Below are 20,417 nucleotides of genomic sequence, written 5' to 3' on the forward strand. Positions count from 1 at the left end.
AGATAACTCTATTTTCACTTTCGGATTGATGGATTGATGTCGTTTCTACAAAGATTATTTAAAGGAGGCGGTGCTACTAAGAAAGAGGTTCGACAATAATATGTTGAAACAATTGTGAACTTACCTTAATCAGATGTGAATAAACTTATAGTTTTTAAACACTGCCACTGGCAGATTCAGGATTTTGAACAAGGGAGGGGTTGAAAAAAGAATAATTTTATTAAACATTATGCATCTCTTTGATCATGTAATCTTCAAATATTTAAAAAAAAACATACTGAAAGAAACTTGGACACAATCCTTTTTAATATGCCAAATATAACACTGAGATCCTGCGGCTCTTTTCACAAAAAAACTTAAGAGTAAAAATACTCGTAAGTCATACACATTTCAGTATAACTTACGATCAAATTTAATCGTAAGATTTTTTGTGAAAAGAGTCGCAGATCCTGATCCTTTTCCTTCCAAAAATGCTTCGCTGTGGTATAGGATATAGAATTTCTATAGACGACTTTCAAATTCTTGCACTTTAACATAAATTTCCTATGTCACAATGCTTTTGTTTTTACGTCACAGTAAGAACAGATTGTTTGATGACGTTGTTTAAACCTCGGGTCAACCGTTGTAACGCATTCATAAAAATAAACTCGAGATTGGTGTATTTCTACTTCTATTTCTATAGGCTTTGCACTGAGGATCTGTAAACCAAAGCAAAATCAATTTTTCCAACATTACCATTGTAATTTTAAGTAACAATAGATAGCAAAAGGTACATATGTGGCACATGGGCTGATGCTGAAACTTGGGAACACAGAGTTATTGTCTGTAAGACCTGCAACCAATGGTATCATGTTGATTGCCAGAATTTCCATAGTAAGACATATCAGGTTAATAGCTACGCCAAATAGTCGTTGATGCGCTTTAAATCGCGTTATTAGATGATTAACGAACAAGACTTAAAATGAGATTAATTCCACTCCGTGCATGCAATTAGACTTAAACTATGTCGCAAAAGTCAGGAAGTTCGAATAAATAAATAAATAATTCACAATTTTCTTCTTTATTATTCATATCCAGATAAAACTTGGTGAATATGTTTTTTATGGTATTATGAACATAATAAGATGATAAGTAAAAAATCGTGAATTTTCCCTTTAATGTCCTTTATGATCCCTTTGAGGAATTGTGATTGATGACCAAAGCTGTTATCAAACATTACCATATATCACCTTGAATGTACTGATGTAGTTAACAATAGAAGTTAGAACATATGATTTAAATAGTGAAAATATAAATCTTTCATGATGGTACTACTTTTCTGGAGACATCAGCATTAAAAATTTGCACATAATCAAAGATTTGTATAGTAAGTTTACTATACAAATCCTTGATATAATGTACAAATATCTTTTATCCACTGTCACATAAGATAAAAAAATGTATAGATGTTTTTTTCATAATGGGATCTTGCCATCCAATCGTTGCCATATATGACCAGTACCTAATTTTCATGTTCCAATTAGCAGGTAACTTTTTCAAGTTAAGGTATGTTCCTAAATCACTTATTTATTTTGTCTTAAATGGCTTTTGCTTTGCATGCTTTATATTGACCTCTGAACCTTATTTGGAACTTGGAACAAATGAAATGGATTCATAAACAGATTTTATGTAAAAGCTTTGTCTGCATTAATAAACTTGAACATGTTGTAATTATAAAGTGTATGAATTCCACAAAACCTTTTGTTTTTATCTTTGAAGGACTTTGTACCAACAATAGAAAATGAAGAAGACAATTCATACACTGAGTTGACTTTATTACAACATCATACAGATATAGTCAAACAAGTCTTTGTTATAGATAAGAGAAGGTATGTTATTTTGTAATAAAGATGTATAGGACACACAAGTCATGAGTTAGATAGGAGGAGGTATGTTATCTTGTATTGTAATATTATGTGCTCCTTTCCCATGTAATAAAGATGTGTCGAACACAAACGTCAAAAGTAAGATAGGAGGAGGTATGTTATCTTGTAATAAAGATGTAAAGAACACAAATATCATAAGTAAGATAGGAGGAGGTATGTTATCTTGTAATAAAGATGTAAAGAACAAACATGGCATAAGTAAGATAGGAGAAGGTATGTTATCTTGTAATAAAGATGTGTAGAACAAACATATCATAAGTAAGATAGGAGGAGGTATGGCATCTTGTAATAAAGATGTGTCGAACACAAATGTCATAAGTAAGATAGGAGAAGGTATGTTATCTTGTAATAAAGATGTGTCGAACACACATATCATAAGTAAGATAGGAGAAGGTATGTTATCTTGTAATAAAGATGTGTCGAACACAAATGTCATAAGTAAGATAGGACAAGGTATGTTATCTTGCAATAAAGATGTAAAAAACACACATGTTATAAGTAAGATAGAAGGTATGTTATCTTGCTATAAAGATGTAAAGAACAAACATGGCATAAGTAAGATAGGAGGAGGTATGTTATCTTGTAATAAAGATGTGTAGAACACACATGTCATAAGTAAGATAGGAGGAGGTATGTTATCTTGCTATAAAGATGTAAAGAACAAACATGGCATAAGTAAGATAGGAGGAGGTATGTTATCTTGCTATAAAGATGTAAAGAACAAACATGGCATAAGTAAGATAGGAGGAGGTATGTTATCTTTCTATAAAGATGTAAAGAACAAACATATCATAAGTAAGATAGGAGGAGGTATGTTATCTTGTAATAATGATGTGTAGAACACACATGCCATAAGTAAGATAGGAGGAGGTATGTTATCTTGTAATAAAGATGTGTAGAACAAACATGTAAGTAAGTAAGATAGGAGGAGGTATGTTATCTTGTAATAAAGGTGTGTAGAACACACATGTCATAAGTAAGATAGGAGGAGGTATGTTATCTTGTAATAAAGATGTGTAGAACACACATGTCATAAGTAAGATAGGAGGAGGTATGGTATCTTGTAATAAAGATGTGTAGAACACACATGTCATAAGTAAGATAGGAGGAGGTATGTTATCTTGTAATAGAGATGTGTAGAACAAACATGTCATAAGTAAGATAGGAGGAGGTATGTTATCTTGTAATAATGATGTGTAGAACACACATGCCATAAGTAAGATAGGAGGAGGTATGTTATCTTGCAATAAAGATGTAAAGAACAAACATGGCATAAGTAAGATAGGAGGAGGTATGTTATCTTGTAATAAAGGTGTGTAGAACACATGTGTCATAAGTAAGATAGGAGGAGGTATGTTATCTTGTAATAAAGATGTAAGGAACAAACATGTCATAAGTAAGATAGGAGGAGGTATGCTATCTTACACACACAGAAGCGTTGATTATTTAGGAAAATAGACTTTTATAAAGCTATTCAAATGAAAAAGAAGAAAAAAATATAACTTAAATACATTACTTTTGAAACTAAAATTTTACTAGCTGATGCAACACTCTTCTTAGTTTAAGATGCAAAGTCTAGGTAACAACAATCATATTAATATTAACAGAACATAAAGCAGAACTAGATTTTCTGAAGTAGAAGTAGGGAAACTGAATACAACAAAGTAAAAAGTATTTTCATTCTTTAAAATCACTGTATATTCAGAAATTTTTGTGATGTTTCATTATGTGAAAATTGTAATAGATTTCACCAAAATTAACACCTCACATTTTAATATTGGTAGCATTAGTTGTATGCAGCATTTCCTGAAATAATAATAATTAGTCTTGCATTTTTGTCTATTGTTTTAGAATTGCATGTAAAAATGTCTGAATTTAATTTTTTCAATAGTCTGGGGACCTATATATATGCATGCTAGAAATTCTTTCCCCTGCTTCATTTATGTAATTTAAAAACCTTATTTTCAAGCAATGGGCTAAAATTCACATAATTGAAAAAATTAATTACATTATAAATAAATGTATGTAATGTCAGCAATGATACCATTGAACTTTCAGACAGTAGTCTCTCCTTATGAAAAGAAAGTAGAATCAGAAGACATTAACATGTATGGATATGACAGTTTATCTATAATTTGTTTGTGCATACCAAACTTTTTAGTATTCCTTAATAATAATAAAACTCCCTATACATGTACTATGGAAACCTCATGTGCTAGAATATGCTGTATTTGGTGAACAGTATAATTTTTTATATGAAGTCTTTTTCCTTTATATTTTCAGATGTTTATCAGTGGCAGATGACAATTCTGCTGTTATATGGGATTTACTGGTAAAATGAAGTAATGTTAGGAGAGAATTTCATATAAGATCATCTATGAATCAAAATCACTGCATGCTCATTTTCAAGAAATCTTGTGAAAGCCTTTGACGTAAAAGTGAATTGATTGATTGTTGGTATTTAAGGTCAAGTTACAGTAAATGGGCAATGTCACAGATTTTGTTTAAATTTTGCATACCACTTTGGCTTGTTAAATTTTAACTGAAAATTGGAAAAATAATTCATCTGTCTCTTTTATTTTCTGAAATATTACTGATTGAATTCTTTCAAAATGGGTGGACATTTGTAAAGAAAGCACATAAAATCAGTGAAAAACATTCTTGAATTTGTCTTAAAATCATCAAATCACCAATTTCAAATACATAGATTTTTCTTAAAAAACTGTATGTTGTTGGTATATAAATTTCTATTTTAATAGTGTAAAATAATAATAGGGTCATTATTCAATATAAAACAAAAGCCAACAGTTCCAAGATATTAATTTTAACACACAAATGAGTCTGGATGTTAAAATGGTTTGCTCTATTTCAGCTTGGAGTAAAGGTTGCTGTCTTAACTGGCCACACTCGTCCAATAACATGTATTTTATTAATTAAATCAAAGGTTCATAGTTCACCATATGCACTTGTCACAGGATCATCTGATAAACAAATTAAGGTGAGACACTTGTAATTCAAGAGGTACTAGTAAGTAAAGTTGTAAATAAAAGATTTGATTCCTACTATTGCATTTCCCAATATACTTTCCTGTCAATCAGTCATTTTACCATACAGATAAAGGTACCAGTCTTGTATTACAACTCCAGTTTCCGGTGCATGTCAAAACATGGAGGTAAATAAAATAGTCCATTTTTTTCAGAATTTTTTTCTGGACTCAATTTTTTCTGTTTGATTAAAAGTTTATGCTGAATTCAAACATATATATAGATTTAAAAAAAATCTTGCATCTTTTTGGGGATATCAATCCAAGAAAGTGGAAGGATATCATGTTTACTGGAAGTGGTGCGGCCTAGTAAAAACAGCAAACAGAAAGTAGAAAAAAATTGTTTTGACAACAGGGTTACATAACTTTTTATTCTTCGTGGCATGACCCACTTTTTTTTCGATTAAATCACAATTTCACATTAATACATACATGATATGAACATGAAATTTTTTTTCTATGTAGCATTTTTTATTTTTTTATTTTCAAAGATGAGCTGTTTTGCATGTAAGCCTATGGAGCAGTCAATTACAAGACTGCAACCTGCATAGGGTAATTTTTTCATATGTTCACTGCAAGGAAGTAGCTCATGTGGACTTTTGTGTGCCCAGAATGACAAAACATCATGATTTAAGGACTTTTTAAGAAAAAAAAATCATGGGGTATCAAGTTACAATGAAAAAACTTAAATTATGTAATAATTATGATTTTTTATACAAGACACCATTCAAAAGTATAAATAGATATAAAGCACATCAGTTTGAGGTAAATTGAGATTCTGGTAGTATTACATACATGATTTTTAATTAAAAAGAACATAGAAAGATTTTTTCCTCTATAAAATCTTCTTCTTGTGATGGAAATTCTAGTTGCGCAGTTTCATTGAAAATCAGTGTAAAGTTGAAGGGACAGTTACATACAAAAGTAACTTTTTTCTTTAGGGTTATTATTTTTATGGCTCAATAGTTGACATATAGGTAGAATATGTATAAAATGAACTTTTGGTGAAAAGATTTTCACAAAATGTTCACTTTACAAGAGTCTATGACTTCTTTTCCTGTCTGCGGCACTGTATGGTTAATTGAAAATTCAATATTTGGGTTAAAAATTTGTTTAAAAAGTAGAATTTTTCTAAAACTATCCATCATGACAAGGATTTTTGTGATTAGGTGTGACAAGTAATCAATATTCTTACCAAAAACACTAACTTGAGTATTCATTTTGTTTTTTCTTGAATTTTATTGCAAAGTTTATATGCATTGGGGTGTCAAGTACAGTCTAAAAACCATCATATAGTAGGCATGTATAAAGACATGTATAGTCAAAAAAGAGAAAGGTATGGTCGTTCTTGTCTTTAGATGGTTGAATTGCAACAAATTCTTCAATATGAAAAAGTTTTGGGTAGTTTTTCAATTTGACTTAAACAAGAGGCCCACTTGGGTAGATTTCATGGAAAAAAGGGGGAGGGGTAAACTATTGAATGTGGTTCAATCAAATAGAAAGAAAAAAATAAAAATAATAGATAAGAATTCTCTTCTAGCTTTACAGTACCCAAATAATAAGAAAACATTCATAAAGATAGAGTAGAATGAGATTTACAGATCATTTGATAGGCATGACTTATTTCCAAATTTTGTCTTTTTTCAGAAAGGGGTACTCCTTTAATAGTGGGATTATATTTATTAATACAACAAAACAATTCTTTTAATGGCATTTTTTATGTTCAAATATGGCTACTTAATGAAACTAAGTAAATGATTTATTTTTTTAAGACATGTCATTATAGTTATAGGTACCAGTCTTGTATTACAACTCCAGTTTCCGGTGCATGTCAAAACATGGAGGTAAATAAAATAGTCCATTTTTTTCAGAATTTTTTTCTGGACTCAATTTTTTCTGTTTGATTAAAAGTTTATGCTGAATTCAAACATATATATAGATTTAAAAAAAATCTTGCATCTTTTTGGGGATATCAATCCAAGAAAGTGGAAGGATATCATGTTTACTGGAAGTGGTGCGGCCTAGTAAAAACAGCAAACAGAAAGTAGAAAAAAATTGTTTTGACAACAGGGTTACATAACTTTTTATTCTTCGTGGCATGACCCACTTTTTTTTCGATTAAATCACAATTTCACATTAATACATACATGATATGAACATGAAATTTTTTTTCTATGTAGCATTTTTTATTTTTTTATTTTCAAAGATGAGCTGTTTTGCATGTAAGCCTATGGAGCAGTCAATTACAAGACTGCAACCTAAACTTACACAAGATTTGTATGGAATGCCGATATTGTCACCTGGTATCCTGCATGAAAGGACAGTTCTATTCAACATACTTTATATGTAACAGTTCAATTTGGTATCAGTTGGCAACCTATTCTTTTACCATACTGATAAACTTATTGAATATTTGTCACCTCTTATCCTGCATAAGAGAGCGATATTATTCAAAATACTTTATATGTCACTTTTCATACTGTATTTGGGCCACGACCAAACAATGTCCATTTCTTTAAATATAGAAAATAAAAAAATGAACAGATTAATGTAAATGTCAGACAATATTTTTACATTTTTACATAGAAAATATAATAGTCATCTCTGCTTTACTAAATGTTGTATCAAGCTTCATGTGAGCATGCTTTACCATGTGACTTGTTTTGACATCTATCCCTTATCAACTTTCTGTTTACCAAATTATTATAGCTTGGGTAACATTAGTGAGAAGGAGCTCACAGTCAATCTTGTAGTCAACATAAAAACTAAGAATGGTTAAATTTTTTGAATTGAATATATTCACATTTTAGCATTGATGAAACCAAATAAACAAAGCACAGATAGATTTTATAATACTTTAATTGGAACAGGTCTGGGACTATGAACAAGGATTGTGTCTACAAACAATAACAGAACATAACACTTCAGTAAAGGTATGTTGATCATTAATTACCAGTTCTTCACAGAATTCCTCAAAGTCACAAAACTATTATCAACTGTTCGTAATATCTAATAAACTGCTTTGCTGAGCGCAGCTAGATACGCCCGCAGAGGTCCAACCCTGAACTGTTGGGGCAAAAATGGACACAATATTCAAGCTTGATTCAGGTCTGAATTTGGATTGTAATTAAATATTTGACATATTATAAGTTTCTGAATAAATTTAGTCAAAGAACTTGAAATTGGTTATATGAATTGAATTTATATTCAATTAAAGATTTCTTGCTGTTGTGCAATACTTAGTAAATCTGTTGTCAGAGTATAAACAAATAAAGTTCAATTAATTCTCAATGTCATATTAGAAATTTATGAAAATAAAAAGGGAGCTTACATCAATAGATATAAACAATTCACCAAAGTTTCATGAGAATTGCAGGTGACAGCATTTTTGAGTTATTGTCCAAAAACTGGAAAATCACCCCTTTTTTTAATGAAGAAAACCCCATAACTCAGAAATGTAAAATGTAAAATTTATAAAATTCTAAAGGGAGCTTACATCAATACATACAAACAATTCACCAAAGTTTCATAAGAATTGCTGAAAGCATTTATGAGTTTTTGTCCGAAAACTGGAAAATCCCCCCTTTTTTTATGAATAAAACCCTGTAACTCGGAAATGTAAAATCTAAAATTTATAAAAATCAAAAGGGAGCTCATGTCAATAGATATAAACAATTCACTACAATTTCTTGCAAGTTGGTGAAAGCATTCTTGACTTATTGTCTGAAAACTGGAAAATCCCCCTTTTTTTAATGAATAAAACCCCATTACTAGGAAACGTAAGATCTAAATTTTATAAAAAACAAAAGGGAGCTCATGTCAATAGATATAAACAATTCACCAAAGTTTAATGCAAATTGGTTAAAGCATTTTTGAGTTAATGTCTGACATGTTGACGACGGACAGACCGATAGACGGACAGGCGGACAACGGTATACCATAATACCGTAAACGGGCGTATAAAAATTGCTGAAGCATTATGACATCAAAATTTCTGTGACATGTGAAATAGAGATGAAGAAAAGAGTCTGGGAAACCACTAGACATCTGAAAATTGATAGCCAGTGATAAGAGTAAATATGAAATAAGGAAAACATTAAATGTCTCTGAAAAATGTTCATTTGTGAAATAAATAAGAATAAAGATTTGAAGAAGTCTATTTTAAATTCTATGTTCAATTTTTTTTTCCATTTTAGTGTTTATTATTGTTGCAAAATGAATGTTTCATATCTGGAGGTGAGAAACTACACCTATGGTCTCCAGATGGTATACTTTTAGACACTTATGATAGAGTCAAGGAGGAAGGTAATTTTCTGTTTACAAGGTCTATTTTACGTAGCTGCTTTATACAGAATGATTAATAAAAATTAAAAATATATAAGTAATTATTGTTATAGCTATAACCCCACTATAAGAGTGAGGGTATTACAAACACTTTGTTCCTCTGTCTGCCCATCCAACAAATATTTCCGTTTCACTTTTCTCAGGTGCTATTGAAAAGAATGACTTGATATTTGGTTAGCAGATTGACAGTGATGAGTTGTAATGTGTGAGAACCTTTTGGATCTGTCAGACAACAACTTCCTATTTGCTGATACTTTGAATAGTTCTATATGTTAAGTAAACTTAAAAATTTTTGTCAAACAATTCTCAAGTACTTATAAACAGATTGACTTCATATTTGATCAGCAGCTTGATAGTGATGAGTTTAGATATGTGATCTGCCGAACACCAGTACTTTTTGTTTTATATGCTTTGAATTACAAGTGGGCTATGCTTAGCATGTCAACACATGTTTATTTGTTATGTCTGGTTTGTACTTTATCATTCTATTGCATTGCCAGATGCAGTTTTTAGTTGAAATTGTGGATAATTATTAAAATGTAGTTTTATTCTATCTATAGCTGATGTTAAATACATGATAATTGTCAGGAATGAGAAAATTGTGGCAACATCTAACAGGGAAATATGTAAGTGGCTTTCTATTTAGAAAAAAAGAGGTAAGATTGTAAAAAAATATAAAATAGCATCGTCAATATGAATTTTGATAACTTATCCATAAGGTTATTGTTTAGAGTTCCGAGACATTTTTCTGTGACTATTATTTTACCAAAACCAGAGAAAATTTTCTGTTTCTGCAGAAATTATTACATCAACAAGCCAATTTTTTTATTCATCAAAATAATAAATAGTGCATTGAATTAAATTCAGATACACCTTTGTTTTGATTTCAAATATTTCAAACATTTCTACACCACTGACATGAAATATGAATATTTGAAAATGCACATTATATGTATCAGATTGAATTTGTTATCTTGCAATTTTTTGTTACACTAAAAAGTCTTAAGGACATTTTGGTTATTTTAAAATACTTACTCAAGCTTCACCAGACTCATAATTTAAATTGTATTGTATACTATTTAGTCTGTGACTGCTGCTCTATAGTCATTGTAATATATCTCTTCATCAGACCAATATCTATCTAGTCATTTTTTGAAGGCATTTATGGAGGGGGCTTTGGTAATTTTATCTGGCAGTTTGTTCCAGGTTCTAGCTATTCTAACAGAGAATGAGTGTTTGCGGATATTGGATTGAAATCTTTGATGGACTACTTTGTTACTATTTGTCCTGCTACTGTTTCTTTGTTGCTACTGTTTCTTTGTTGTGTATCCTCTGCCATTTTCAAAAAGAAGCTTACTTCCTTATCATAGTGGCCATTTATAGTTTTGAAAGTTTCAATCAAATCCCCTCATATTCTTCTATATGATAATGTAGGTATAAGCCTAGTACTCCATGTAAAAGCTAGATTGTAACATAGTAAGGTATCTTTTTTTTCATTGTTATAAAGCAAACCAAATGGTGATTTCTATTTGTATCTTGCAGTTGTATTTCATGTAGTAGCCAGACAGTGTTATGGTGATTTCTATTTGTATATTGCAGTTGTATTTCATGTAGTATCCAGACAGTGTTATGGTGATTTCTATTTGTATCTTGCAGTTGTATTTCATGTAGTAGCCAGACAGTGTTATGGTGATTTCTATTTGTATCTTGCAGTTGTATTTCATGTAGTAGCCAGACAGTGTTATGGTGATTTCTATTTGTATCTTGCAGTTGTATTTCATGTAGTAGCCAGACAGTGTTATGGTGATACAGATGATATAAAACAGGAATTGGCTCTCTTTTTAACCATACCCCAACGAAGAGAAGCCATTAAATGCCTTGTTAATATATCAGGTAAGTGGTGATAAAAATATGTAATCACCCATCATTTAAACCTTATTTCAGCTGCAGTAAGTCATTTAATGACCCTTGAAGGGCATCTGATACATAAGCAAGGGCAGATAATAATGCATCTAAATTTAACACGCTGTTTTTAGCAATATTGCTAATGATAAGCATCTAAAAATTCACAGAAAATTCACAAACATCATCAAATCAGTTACAGAAATTTGAAAGTGACTGCTAAGGAAAACAAACGTTGTATAAATAAGCTTGATCAATCTACTGTGGGGGCATAAAACTTATTAGCATTGCATTTTGATGTACAGGGGTAATAGCTGTGTGTGTGTTTGTTTGATTTTTAAAAGATCTTACCTGGCCCTACAAAATATCTCAAAGTCACAAAAATGACAATACTATATATTAAACATAAACTAAAATAGAATAATCCCTTGATATATTTGGTAAGTGGTAATTCCCTTTTGATAATTCTTACCTGGATGGGGTAATGTCCCAGGTTAGGGGAGGGTTGCGCGCTCACAAACATGTTTAACCCCGCCACATTATGTGCCTGTCCCAAGTCAGGAGCCTGTAGTTCAGTGGTTGTCGTTAGTTCATGTCTGTAATATTTGTTTTTCGTAAATTGTTTTGTTATAAATTAGGCCGTTAGTTTTCACAATTGAGTTGTTTCATATTTTTCATGTCGGAGCCTTTTATAGCTAACTATAACTATACGGTATGGGTTTTTCATACAGTTGGCTATAATTGCTTACACCCACTTTATTTGAACTGTAATGGATAGTTGTCTCATTAGCAATCATACCACATCTCCTTATTTTTATAAAGGTCTTGAAGTAATCTTATAAATTGTTCTAAAGGTTTTTACTGTTTACACATGTTATCATTTCTGTTTTATTTTTGTAGAAACCATGTTTGCAATTGGTTGTCTAGATGGATGCATCTATGTTTTATCATCAGAAACTTATCAAACAATACTACAGTTTACATCACCTGAGAAATACAAGGGAGATCACTCTGACTATCCCTACAGTATACAGGACATGATCTCTGCAGATCAGGTAATATAACATTGTGATGTAAATAAGTTTAAATTCATATCATTTCCATTACTGGAAAAACTCTTTTACTATATGCTAATTATTGACACCATTCACATGTTTATGGTCAAATTGAATACCTTCATTTGTGAACCAACAAGGTCATTGTGGCTGCTTGACATTTTTCAAACATCTCTCTGTATTCAAATGTACATTTTTCAACCCTACCTACCTACACATATATATATATATTTTGATTTGATAATTTATCATATTTATTTTATATTGATATGAAAATTATCCCAATCAAGATATTCATCCATTTTCTCTATCTACTGACATAGATTTAATTCCCAACAAAATTCAAATGCACAAAGGACATGAAAAAACATCGTCAAAAAAAAAAAAAACTTTGAAAGTCACGTTTGAAGCGAATTGAAAGTATAAATGCTTAGAATGTAATTGGAAACCATAATTATTTGTTTTTAAAGTGTAACCTGTTAAATATTTTTTGCCAAATTACAAATGAATGCACATTTTGAGACCATGGTATCAGGATTTGATGTATTTGGTACTGAGTGGACTTGTAAAGAAATTCAAGTTCTGTCCTAATAAGTTATGTTGCATAGTAAATAACATCCATCCCTCAATGTTTTTTTCTAATTTTGATCCATTTTTGAAGTATTCATTTAAAAATATTTGTTTGCATCTTTAATTTCAGGTAATAATAACTATACAAACTAACAAGAACAAGTGAAACTGCAAGCTACTGCTCACTGATGATACCCCCAGCCCAAATATGCATTTGTTGTTGAGTGATGAATCTGAAAACACATCACACGGTATAGCTGACTTATATAAACCCTGAAACCAAATTTCAGAAATCCTTATGATGAAGTTCCTGAGAAAGATGCGACGAAAAATATTCATGGGACGGACGGACGGATGGGCGGACTGACGGTCGGACAGACAGAGGTAGAACAGTATACCCCCACTTTTTTGAAGCGGGGGTATAAAAATCAGCACAAGATGTATCTAACCTGAAAATTTGGAGAAAAATCCAACAACAGTGTAATTTTTCCTATTTTTGCAGTTTTCAGCTGTTATTGTGAAAATTTTAAAAACTGTTTTGGAGGTGTTGCCCCTGAAATTTTGATTTGATTGTTTTTTTGCAGTTTTGCCTGTTATCCTAGAACTACTACAGGAGGTAGGTTAAACACCTAAAGTGTAATAATGATTAGTAACAAATGTGCATATAAAAGTCCTCATAAGCAGACTAGTCCTTTTTCACAGGGTGAGGGATACAGGCTTTGGTGTGCCTCTTGTAAATTTAATTTTATATTTTAGAGATTTCTGGTTGCAGCTGTTGGATCAGGATTTGCTATATTTGATATTAAGATGAAAAAGATTATATGTAAACCACATATTTCCCATTTCTCCAAGATACTACATCTAACTTTCGTCTGTAACCAGTAAGTACATTCACCTTATACAATGTTAAATTCATTATACTTGAGAAATGATGTACAGATATAACTTTTTTATATGAAAAATTACAGTAAGCTTTCTTCTAATAAAAACTAAATTAAGAAAATGTGCAAATTTTTGTGAATGAAAGTTCCATCTTATATCAATAGATTTTTAGTACATTAAGACAATAAGGTATACAAGCTGATGGAAAAATGTTTTGTTTTTAATGATGTCAATAACCATTTGTTCACTTTTTTTAAGGGGGAGAAGGAGGGGGGGGGGGGGGGGGTGTTTAAACATCATGCAAAGTGGATTTCTTCTTGATGAAAAATTACCTTAAATATTAAAATAAGTGTTACTTTTCAGCATTTTTAAGCTGAAATTATTTTATATCAATTCATCAGTATAAGCTGGATGCCAGGAGATTGTATGTGTATACTACACAAATAAAGCTATTGTTTATTTCTTAAACTTGTACAATACCAGTCGTTAGCCACTTGCAGGATAATGTAAATGTTTAGATTAACTTTTTATGTAAAAATCAATCCTTTATAGAACATTGCTAGCTACAAGTTCTGAAGATGGAAGTATCAGACTTTGGGGACAAATTGCTGATCGACAGAATGATACACAAGTATTCCATGGTGTAATGGAGAGATTCTTCAACAAAAGGTAAAACTGATTGATTGATGTGTACTTAATGTCCAGTAGTAATTATGCATAATATACACTTGGTTATGATGAGACTAGTTTGTATCAAAGGGATAACGTTTTACCCAATAAGAAAACGTTTAAAAAATCAACCTACACCACCCGACATAAAATTGACACATATACATGCACATGATATAATATGAGAAGGCATATTTTTATACACCCGTTTACGGGACGTTTTATGGTATACTTTTGTCCATCTGTCCGTCCGTCCGTCGACAACATGTCGGACAATACCTCAAAAATGCTTTTACTCATTTGCATGAAACTTTGGTGAATTGTTTATCTATAGACGTGAGCTCCCTTTCGATTTTTATAAATTTTAGATTTATGTTTCCGAGTTATTTGGTTTTATTCATTAACTAGAGGCTCTCAAGAGCCTGTGTCGCTCACCTGATTCTACTTTGGTTTTGGAAATCATGTAAAAATAGATTAAAATCATAACAGATACCCTAATAATGAGTGAGGCCAAATTTGGTTTAATATTGGTCCTGTAATTTAATAAAAAATCCTGGTGGCCATCTTGAACAGTAAATCGGCAACAAAGTAGCAACACTTAATCAGCACCTCATAAGAAACATTTATGCCATGTTTTGGTTTCATTCCATTCAGTGCACCTCTAGAACAAGCATTTGTATGTATTTCCCATAGGGTCTTATGTTAAAGGAAGTCCCCCCATTGGCGGCCATCATGGATGAAGGATCAGCTTCAAAGTAACAAGACTTGGTCAGCACCTCAAAAGGAACATGCATGCCATGTTTGGTTTCATTCCATTCAGTGGTTCTTTAAAAGAAGACATTTGTATGTATTTCCCATAGGGTCCTATGTTAAACTAAGTCCACCGCTGGCGTCCATCTTGGATTATGGATCGGCTTCAAAGTAACAACACTCGGTCAGCACCTCATAAGAAACATTCATGCCATGTTTGGTTTCATTCCATTCAGTGGTTCTCTAAAAGAAGACATTTGTATGTATTTCCCATAGGGTCCTATGTTAAACTAAGTCCACCGCTGGCGGCCATCTTGGATGATGGATCCGCTACAAAGTAACAACACTCGGTCAGCACCTCATAAGGAACATTCATGCCATGTTTGGTTTCATTCCATTCAGTGGTTCTCTAAAAGAAGACATTTGTATGTATTTCCCATAGGGTCCTATGTTAAACTAAGTCCACCGCTGGCGGCCATCTTGGATGATGGATCCGCTACAAAGTAACAACACTTGGTCAGCACCTCATAAGGAACATTCATACCATGTTTGGTTTCATTCCATTCAGTGGTTCTCTAAAAGAAGACATTTGTATGTATTTCCCATAGGGTCCTATGTTAAACTAAGTCCCCCGCTGGCGTCCATCTTGGATTATGGATCGGCTTCAAAGTAACAACACTCGGTCAGCACCTCATAAGAAACATTCATGCCATGTTTGGTTTCATTCCATTCAATGGTTCTCTAAAAGAAGACATTTGTATGTATTTCCCATAGGGTCCTATGTTAAACCAAGTCCACCGCTGGCGGCCATCTTGGATGATGGATCCGCTACAAAGTTACAACACTTGGTCAGCACCTCATAAGGAACATTCATGCCATGTTTGGTTTCATTGCATTCAGTGGTTCTCTAAAAGAAGACATTTGTATGTATTTCCCATAGGGTCCTATGTTAAACTAAGTCCACCGCTGGCGGCCATCTTGGATGATGGATCGGCTACAAAGTAACAACACTTGGTCAGCACCTCATAAGGAACATTCATGCCATGTTTGGTTTCATTCCATTCAGTGGTTCTCTAGAAGAAGTTCAAAATGTAAAAAGTTTACACCGACGACGGACGACGCCGGACGACGACGGACGACGGACGACGGACGCCAAGTGATGAGAAAAGCTCACTTGGCCCTTCGGGCCAGGTGAGCTAAAAAAGGGGGATTTTCCAGTTTTCGGACAATATATGGAAAATGCTTTGAGCAGTTTTCGTGAAACTTTGGTGAATTGTTTATACCTATTGACGTAAGCTCCCTTTCAATTTTTATAAATTTTAGATTTTACATTTCTGAGTTATGGGATTTTATTCATTAAAAAGGGTGGATTTTCCAGTTTTAGGACAATAACTCAAAAGTGCTTTGAGCAGTTTTCATGAAAATTTGGTGACTGTTTTAAATATTAAAATAACCTCTTTTTTATAAATTTCTGATATGACATTTATGAGTTATGGAACTATATTCTTTGAAATATCAACGGGCGTATCATGCGCTCATGGCGCAGCTCTTTATTTTTATTAATATGTTAATTTCACCAAAGTATAATTTTGCCCATGAGAGGAAGACAATGACAGACCCATACGATACATTTGTTAATTGTAGTTCTATTGAAAATATCATTTTCATGTACATTTTTTGTGTTTTTTTAAATATTGCATATGGTAAGAAATTTATCGATTTGAAAACAGACTTAGATGAATACAATAGTAGACACATACAGTTACAGATTATACCGTATATTAAAACAAGTTACAAGTTTTTATTACGATTTTGGTACTTGACTATAAATTTGTGATATAATTATTATAAACGATTGCACAATGTGAATAAAAATGTGTATTTTTAGTTTTGGTGCAATAGATAATGATATGAAGAGCAACAGTCTACCAGAACCTGCACTGATAGGGGAATGTCTGGCGCATTCTGGTGCTGTTAATGTAAGGATAACATTTATATCATTTGCCTGATAAAATTATTTAAAAAAAAATCCAAATCCCCCCAAAAAACCCACAATCTCCTTTTGATAAAACATTCTAGTATCATGCTACCACTTCTCTTTTTATGTGATCTAATGCGAAGCTATGCATCTGAATAACATGTTAAAACAAACATAGCATTAACAAATTAGCCTTTATCTAAGGTGTGGCTAGCTGTTTAGATGGTCATTAAAAAAGGTGCTGCAACACCAAAGATGTTCTTTTACATAGTTGTAGCAATTTTCAAAGGCCAGCAACGACAGCAACTAATAATACATTTACCTATCTCTTATCACAGTTTATACTATGAATTACAATCACTGAGATTTATTACAAATATTTTGAATTATTTTTTAAAATAGTTGCTTAACACTGAAATGGATTAAAAAAAAATCAAGAGTTAATCCATGAAATAACAATTCAATTAATCAAACATATATTGCTACAGTCAAACTCAGTTGTGGTGAAAACTCAACTGAGTCAGAGTCTTTCGTCAATCCTGGTATAGTTTAAAGAAAATTTCAAATATTCAAATCATTTGGTATTATTGTGCAACACAATAAGGCCTGTAATTATAATTAGGTCAGTTAATTTGTTAGTATTACAATCAGAATGGCACGTAAATTTCTTTTTTCGTCGACCCTTTGTTATGAACCATGTGGGAATTTTTGTTTTTTGAACACATTTCACCAGAGATAATTATGGACTTCACCTCAAGGAGAAAGTTACATACTGGTACATACATCTCCAACAAAACATTTTATCCAAAAAGTACATTTGTATTTTATACATGTATTGACATTGTAATTATCAAGCATTTTCTGTTAATCTGTCTCGTTTTTATGAAATTAAATTATTTGAATATAAAACATGTCTGCAACTTTGACAAACTGATTGACAATATAAGATACAATATTGAAACAGGAAAACATGATAAGACTCATGACCTTGGATAAATCAACCCTCTGATGAATCAAATAGTCAGATAAGTTCCAATTCGAGATATTGAATTGGAACTTCATTTATATAAATATATAAATATTGATATTCACCATTCACTATTCTATTAATAGATGGCAGTAGATGGTGGAGATGATATAATGGTATCTTGTGGTGTGGATAGCTTGGTCATTTGTTGGAAGGTAAAGTTTTATTCCTTAAACATAATACAGATCTTGTGAAACTCTGACATTATCAATCCACATTTGTTATGATTTACCTTTACTTGTGAATGTCTCTATCCACATTTGTTATGATTTACCTTTACTTGTGAATCTCTCAATCCACATTTGTTATGATTTACCTTTACTTGTGAATCTCTCAATCCACATTTGTTATGATTTACCTTTACGTGTGAATCTCATCTCTCTATCCACATTTGTTATGATTTACCTTTACTTGAGAATCTCTCAATCCACATTTGTTATGATTAACCTTAACGTGTGAATCTCATCTCTCTATCCACATTTGTTATGATTTACCTTTACTTGAGAATCTCTCAATCCACATTTGTTATGATTTACCTTTACTTGTGAATCTCTCAATCCACATTTGTTATGATTTACCTTTACATGTGAATCTCATCTCTCTATCCACATTTGTTATGATTTACCTTTACTTGTGAATCTCTCAATCCACATTTGTTATGATTTACCTTTACTTGTGAATCTCTCTATCCACATTTGTTATGATTTACCTTTACTTGTGAATCTCTCTATCAACATTTGTTATGATTTGCCTTTACTTGTGAATCTCTCTATCCACATTTGTTATGATTTGCCTTTACGTGTGAATCTCTCTATCCACATTTGTTATGATTTACCTCTACGTGTGAATCTCTCAATCCACATTTGTTATGATTTACCTTTACGTGTGAATCTCTCTATCCACATTTTTTATGATTTACCTTTACGTGTGAATCTCTCTATCCACATTTGTTATGATTTGCCTTTACGTGTGAATCTCTCAATCCACATTTGTTATGATTTACCTTTACGTGTGAATCTCTCTATCCACATTTGTTATGATTTACCTTTACGTGTGAATCTCTCAATCCACATTTGTTATTATTTACCTTTACGTGTGAATCTCTTTATCCACAATTGGTTATGATTCACCTTTACGTGTGAATCTCTCTATCCACATTTGTTATGATTTACCTTTACTTGTGATGTGAAACTCTGACATTATCAATCCACAATTGTCATCATAAACTCATAAAACTATGACATAACCAATCAGTATTTATGGAAAGCTTCTGAAACTCTAAATATTTTTATTAATAAGTTGTGGATTCAATTATATTATAAGAAAGAAATAATTTTTGTGGATTTCTTACAAAGTGTAAAAAATTAAAAATTAATGTTTATAGTCATTTTGGAAAATGATGAAACCAGAAGTTAAGAATCACAGCAAAAGTAACTCTTTCTTTCAACAACAGAAAATTAAAACAAAAAACAAGTTCTATTGAGTCCACAAAATATTACATAGAGGTTAAATTTAGAAATGGTCCACTGTTTTTTTCAGAATGCTGAGTTACAGAAAATCAAGAGGAACCAGATTTTCCAGAAGGAAGTTCTGATGGGCAGTGGAATTGTTTGATAAAAACCTTTGAAATTTTCATTCCAAACATATACTTGTGTTCATAATATGTATTACCATACATGTTTTGTAGACATATATATATTTTTTTAAATAGTGCAATATTATAAGTATATTTATTATTAGTTCTGTTGGTTTTAATTAAAACTATTTAGTGAAATAGAAAATTGGTATTTGCTGCTTCACTGAGCATGCAACATTTAGAAGTCAAACCCAAGACTGATTGGCACAGAATCCGAAATACCAGTACTATGTTTGACGTGACATGTCTTCCTTCAACTGTCACCTTTTAAACCATTAAAATTCCACTCAGCATGAATATAAAAAACAGTATGTGGTATGATTGCCAATGAGACACCGATTTATAAAGACCAAAGGACAAAGATGTTAACAGTTAAAGGTCACTGTATGGCCTTCAATAATGAGCAAAACCCATACCAACAATTAATCGATTGTGTGGATGACCCTGAAATTGACCCCTGAATGCAAAAGAAAATTAGTGAAATCATTAATAGATTTACATGTTGATATGAATGCTGAACTGTCTAATAATGTTGCCAATGAAATGATTATCTGTCAAGCTATTTTCAAGAACTTTCAGATTAACAAATTGTGACATGGACTACAATAACGCAGAACAAAAGAAGTGATAGTTCCT

The 20,417-nt window shown here is 31.7% G+C and overlaps 2 protein-coding genes across 3 annotated transcripts in view; both read left to right on the forward strand.

The window, feature by feature from the left end:
• On the forward strand, positions 1-19,926 carry LOC127732973 (WD repeat-containing protein 41-like). The gene is made up of 14 exons (XM_052242222.1): positions 1-87; positions 1,759-1,868; positions 4,209-4,257; positions 4,798-4,923; positions 7,839-7,901; positions 9,165-9,273; positions 9,873-9,938; positions 11,083-11,205; positions 12,115-12,269; positions 13,596-13,720; positions 14,274-14,390; positions 17,029-17,119; positions 18,232-18,300; positions 19,685-19,926. The coding sequence occupies exons 1-14, from the start codon at positions 37-39 to the stop codon at positions 19,757-19,759; spliced, it is 1,329 nt and encodes a 442-aa protein (XP_052098182.1). The 5' UTR covers positions 1-36; the 3' UTR covers positions 19,760-19,926.
• LOC127732965 (sorting nexin-27-like) overlaps positions 1-20,417 on the forward strand; it is a 279,861-nt gene that overhangs the window by 99,013 nt on the left and 160,431 nt on the right. The gene's annotated exons all lie outside the window — the stretch shown is intronic.

Source organism: Mytilus californianus, unplaced genomic scaffold (assembly GCF_021869535.1).
Source record: "Mytilus californianus isolate M0D057914Y unplaced genomic scaffold, xbMytCali1.0.p SCAF_3, whole genome shotgun sequence".
In the NCBI taxonomy this organism is placed as follows: domain Eukaryota; kingdom Metazoa; phylum Mollusca; class Bivalvia; order Mytilida; family Mytilidae; genus Mytilus; species Mytilus californianus.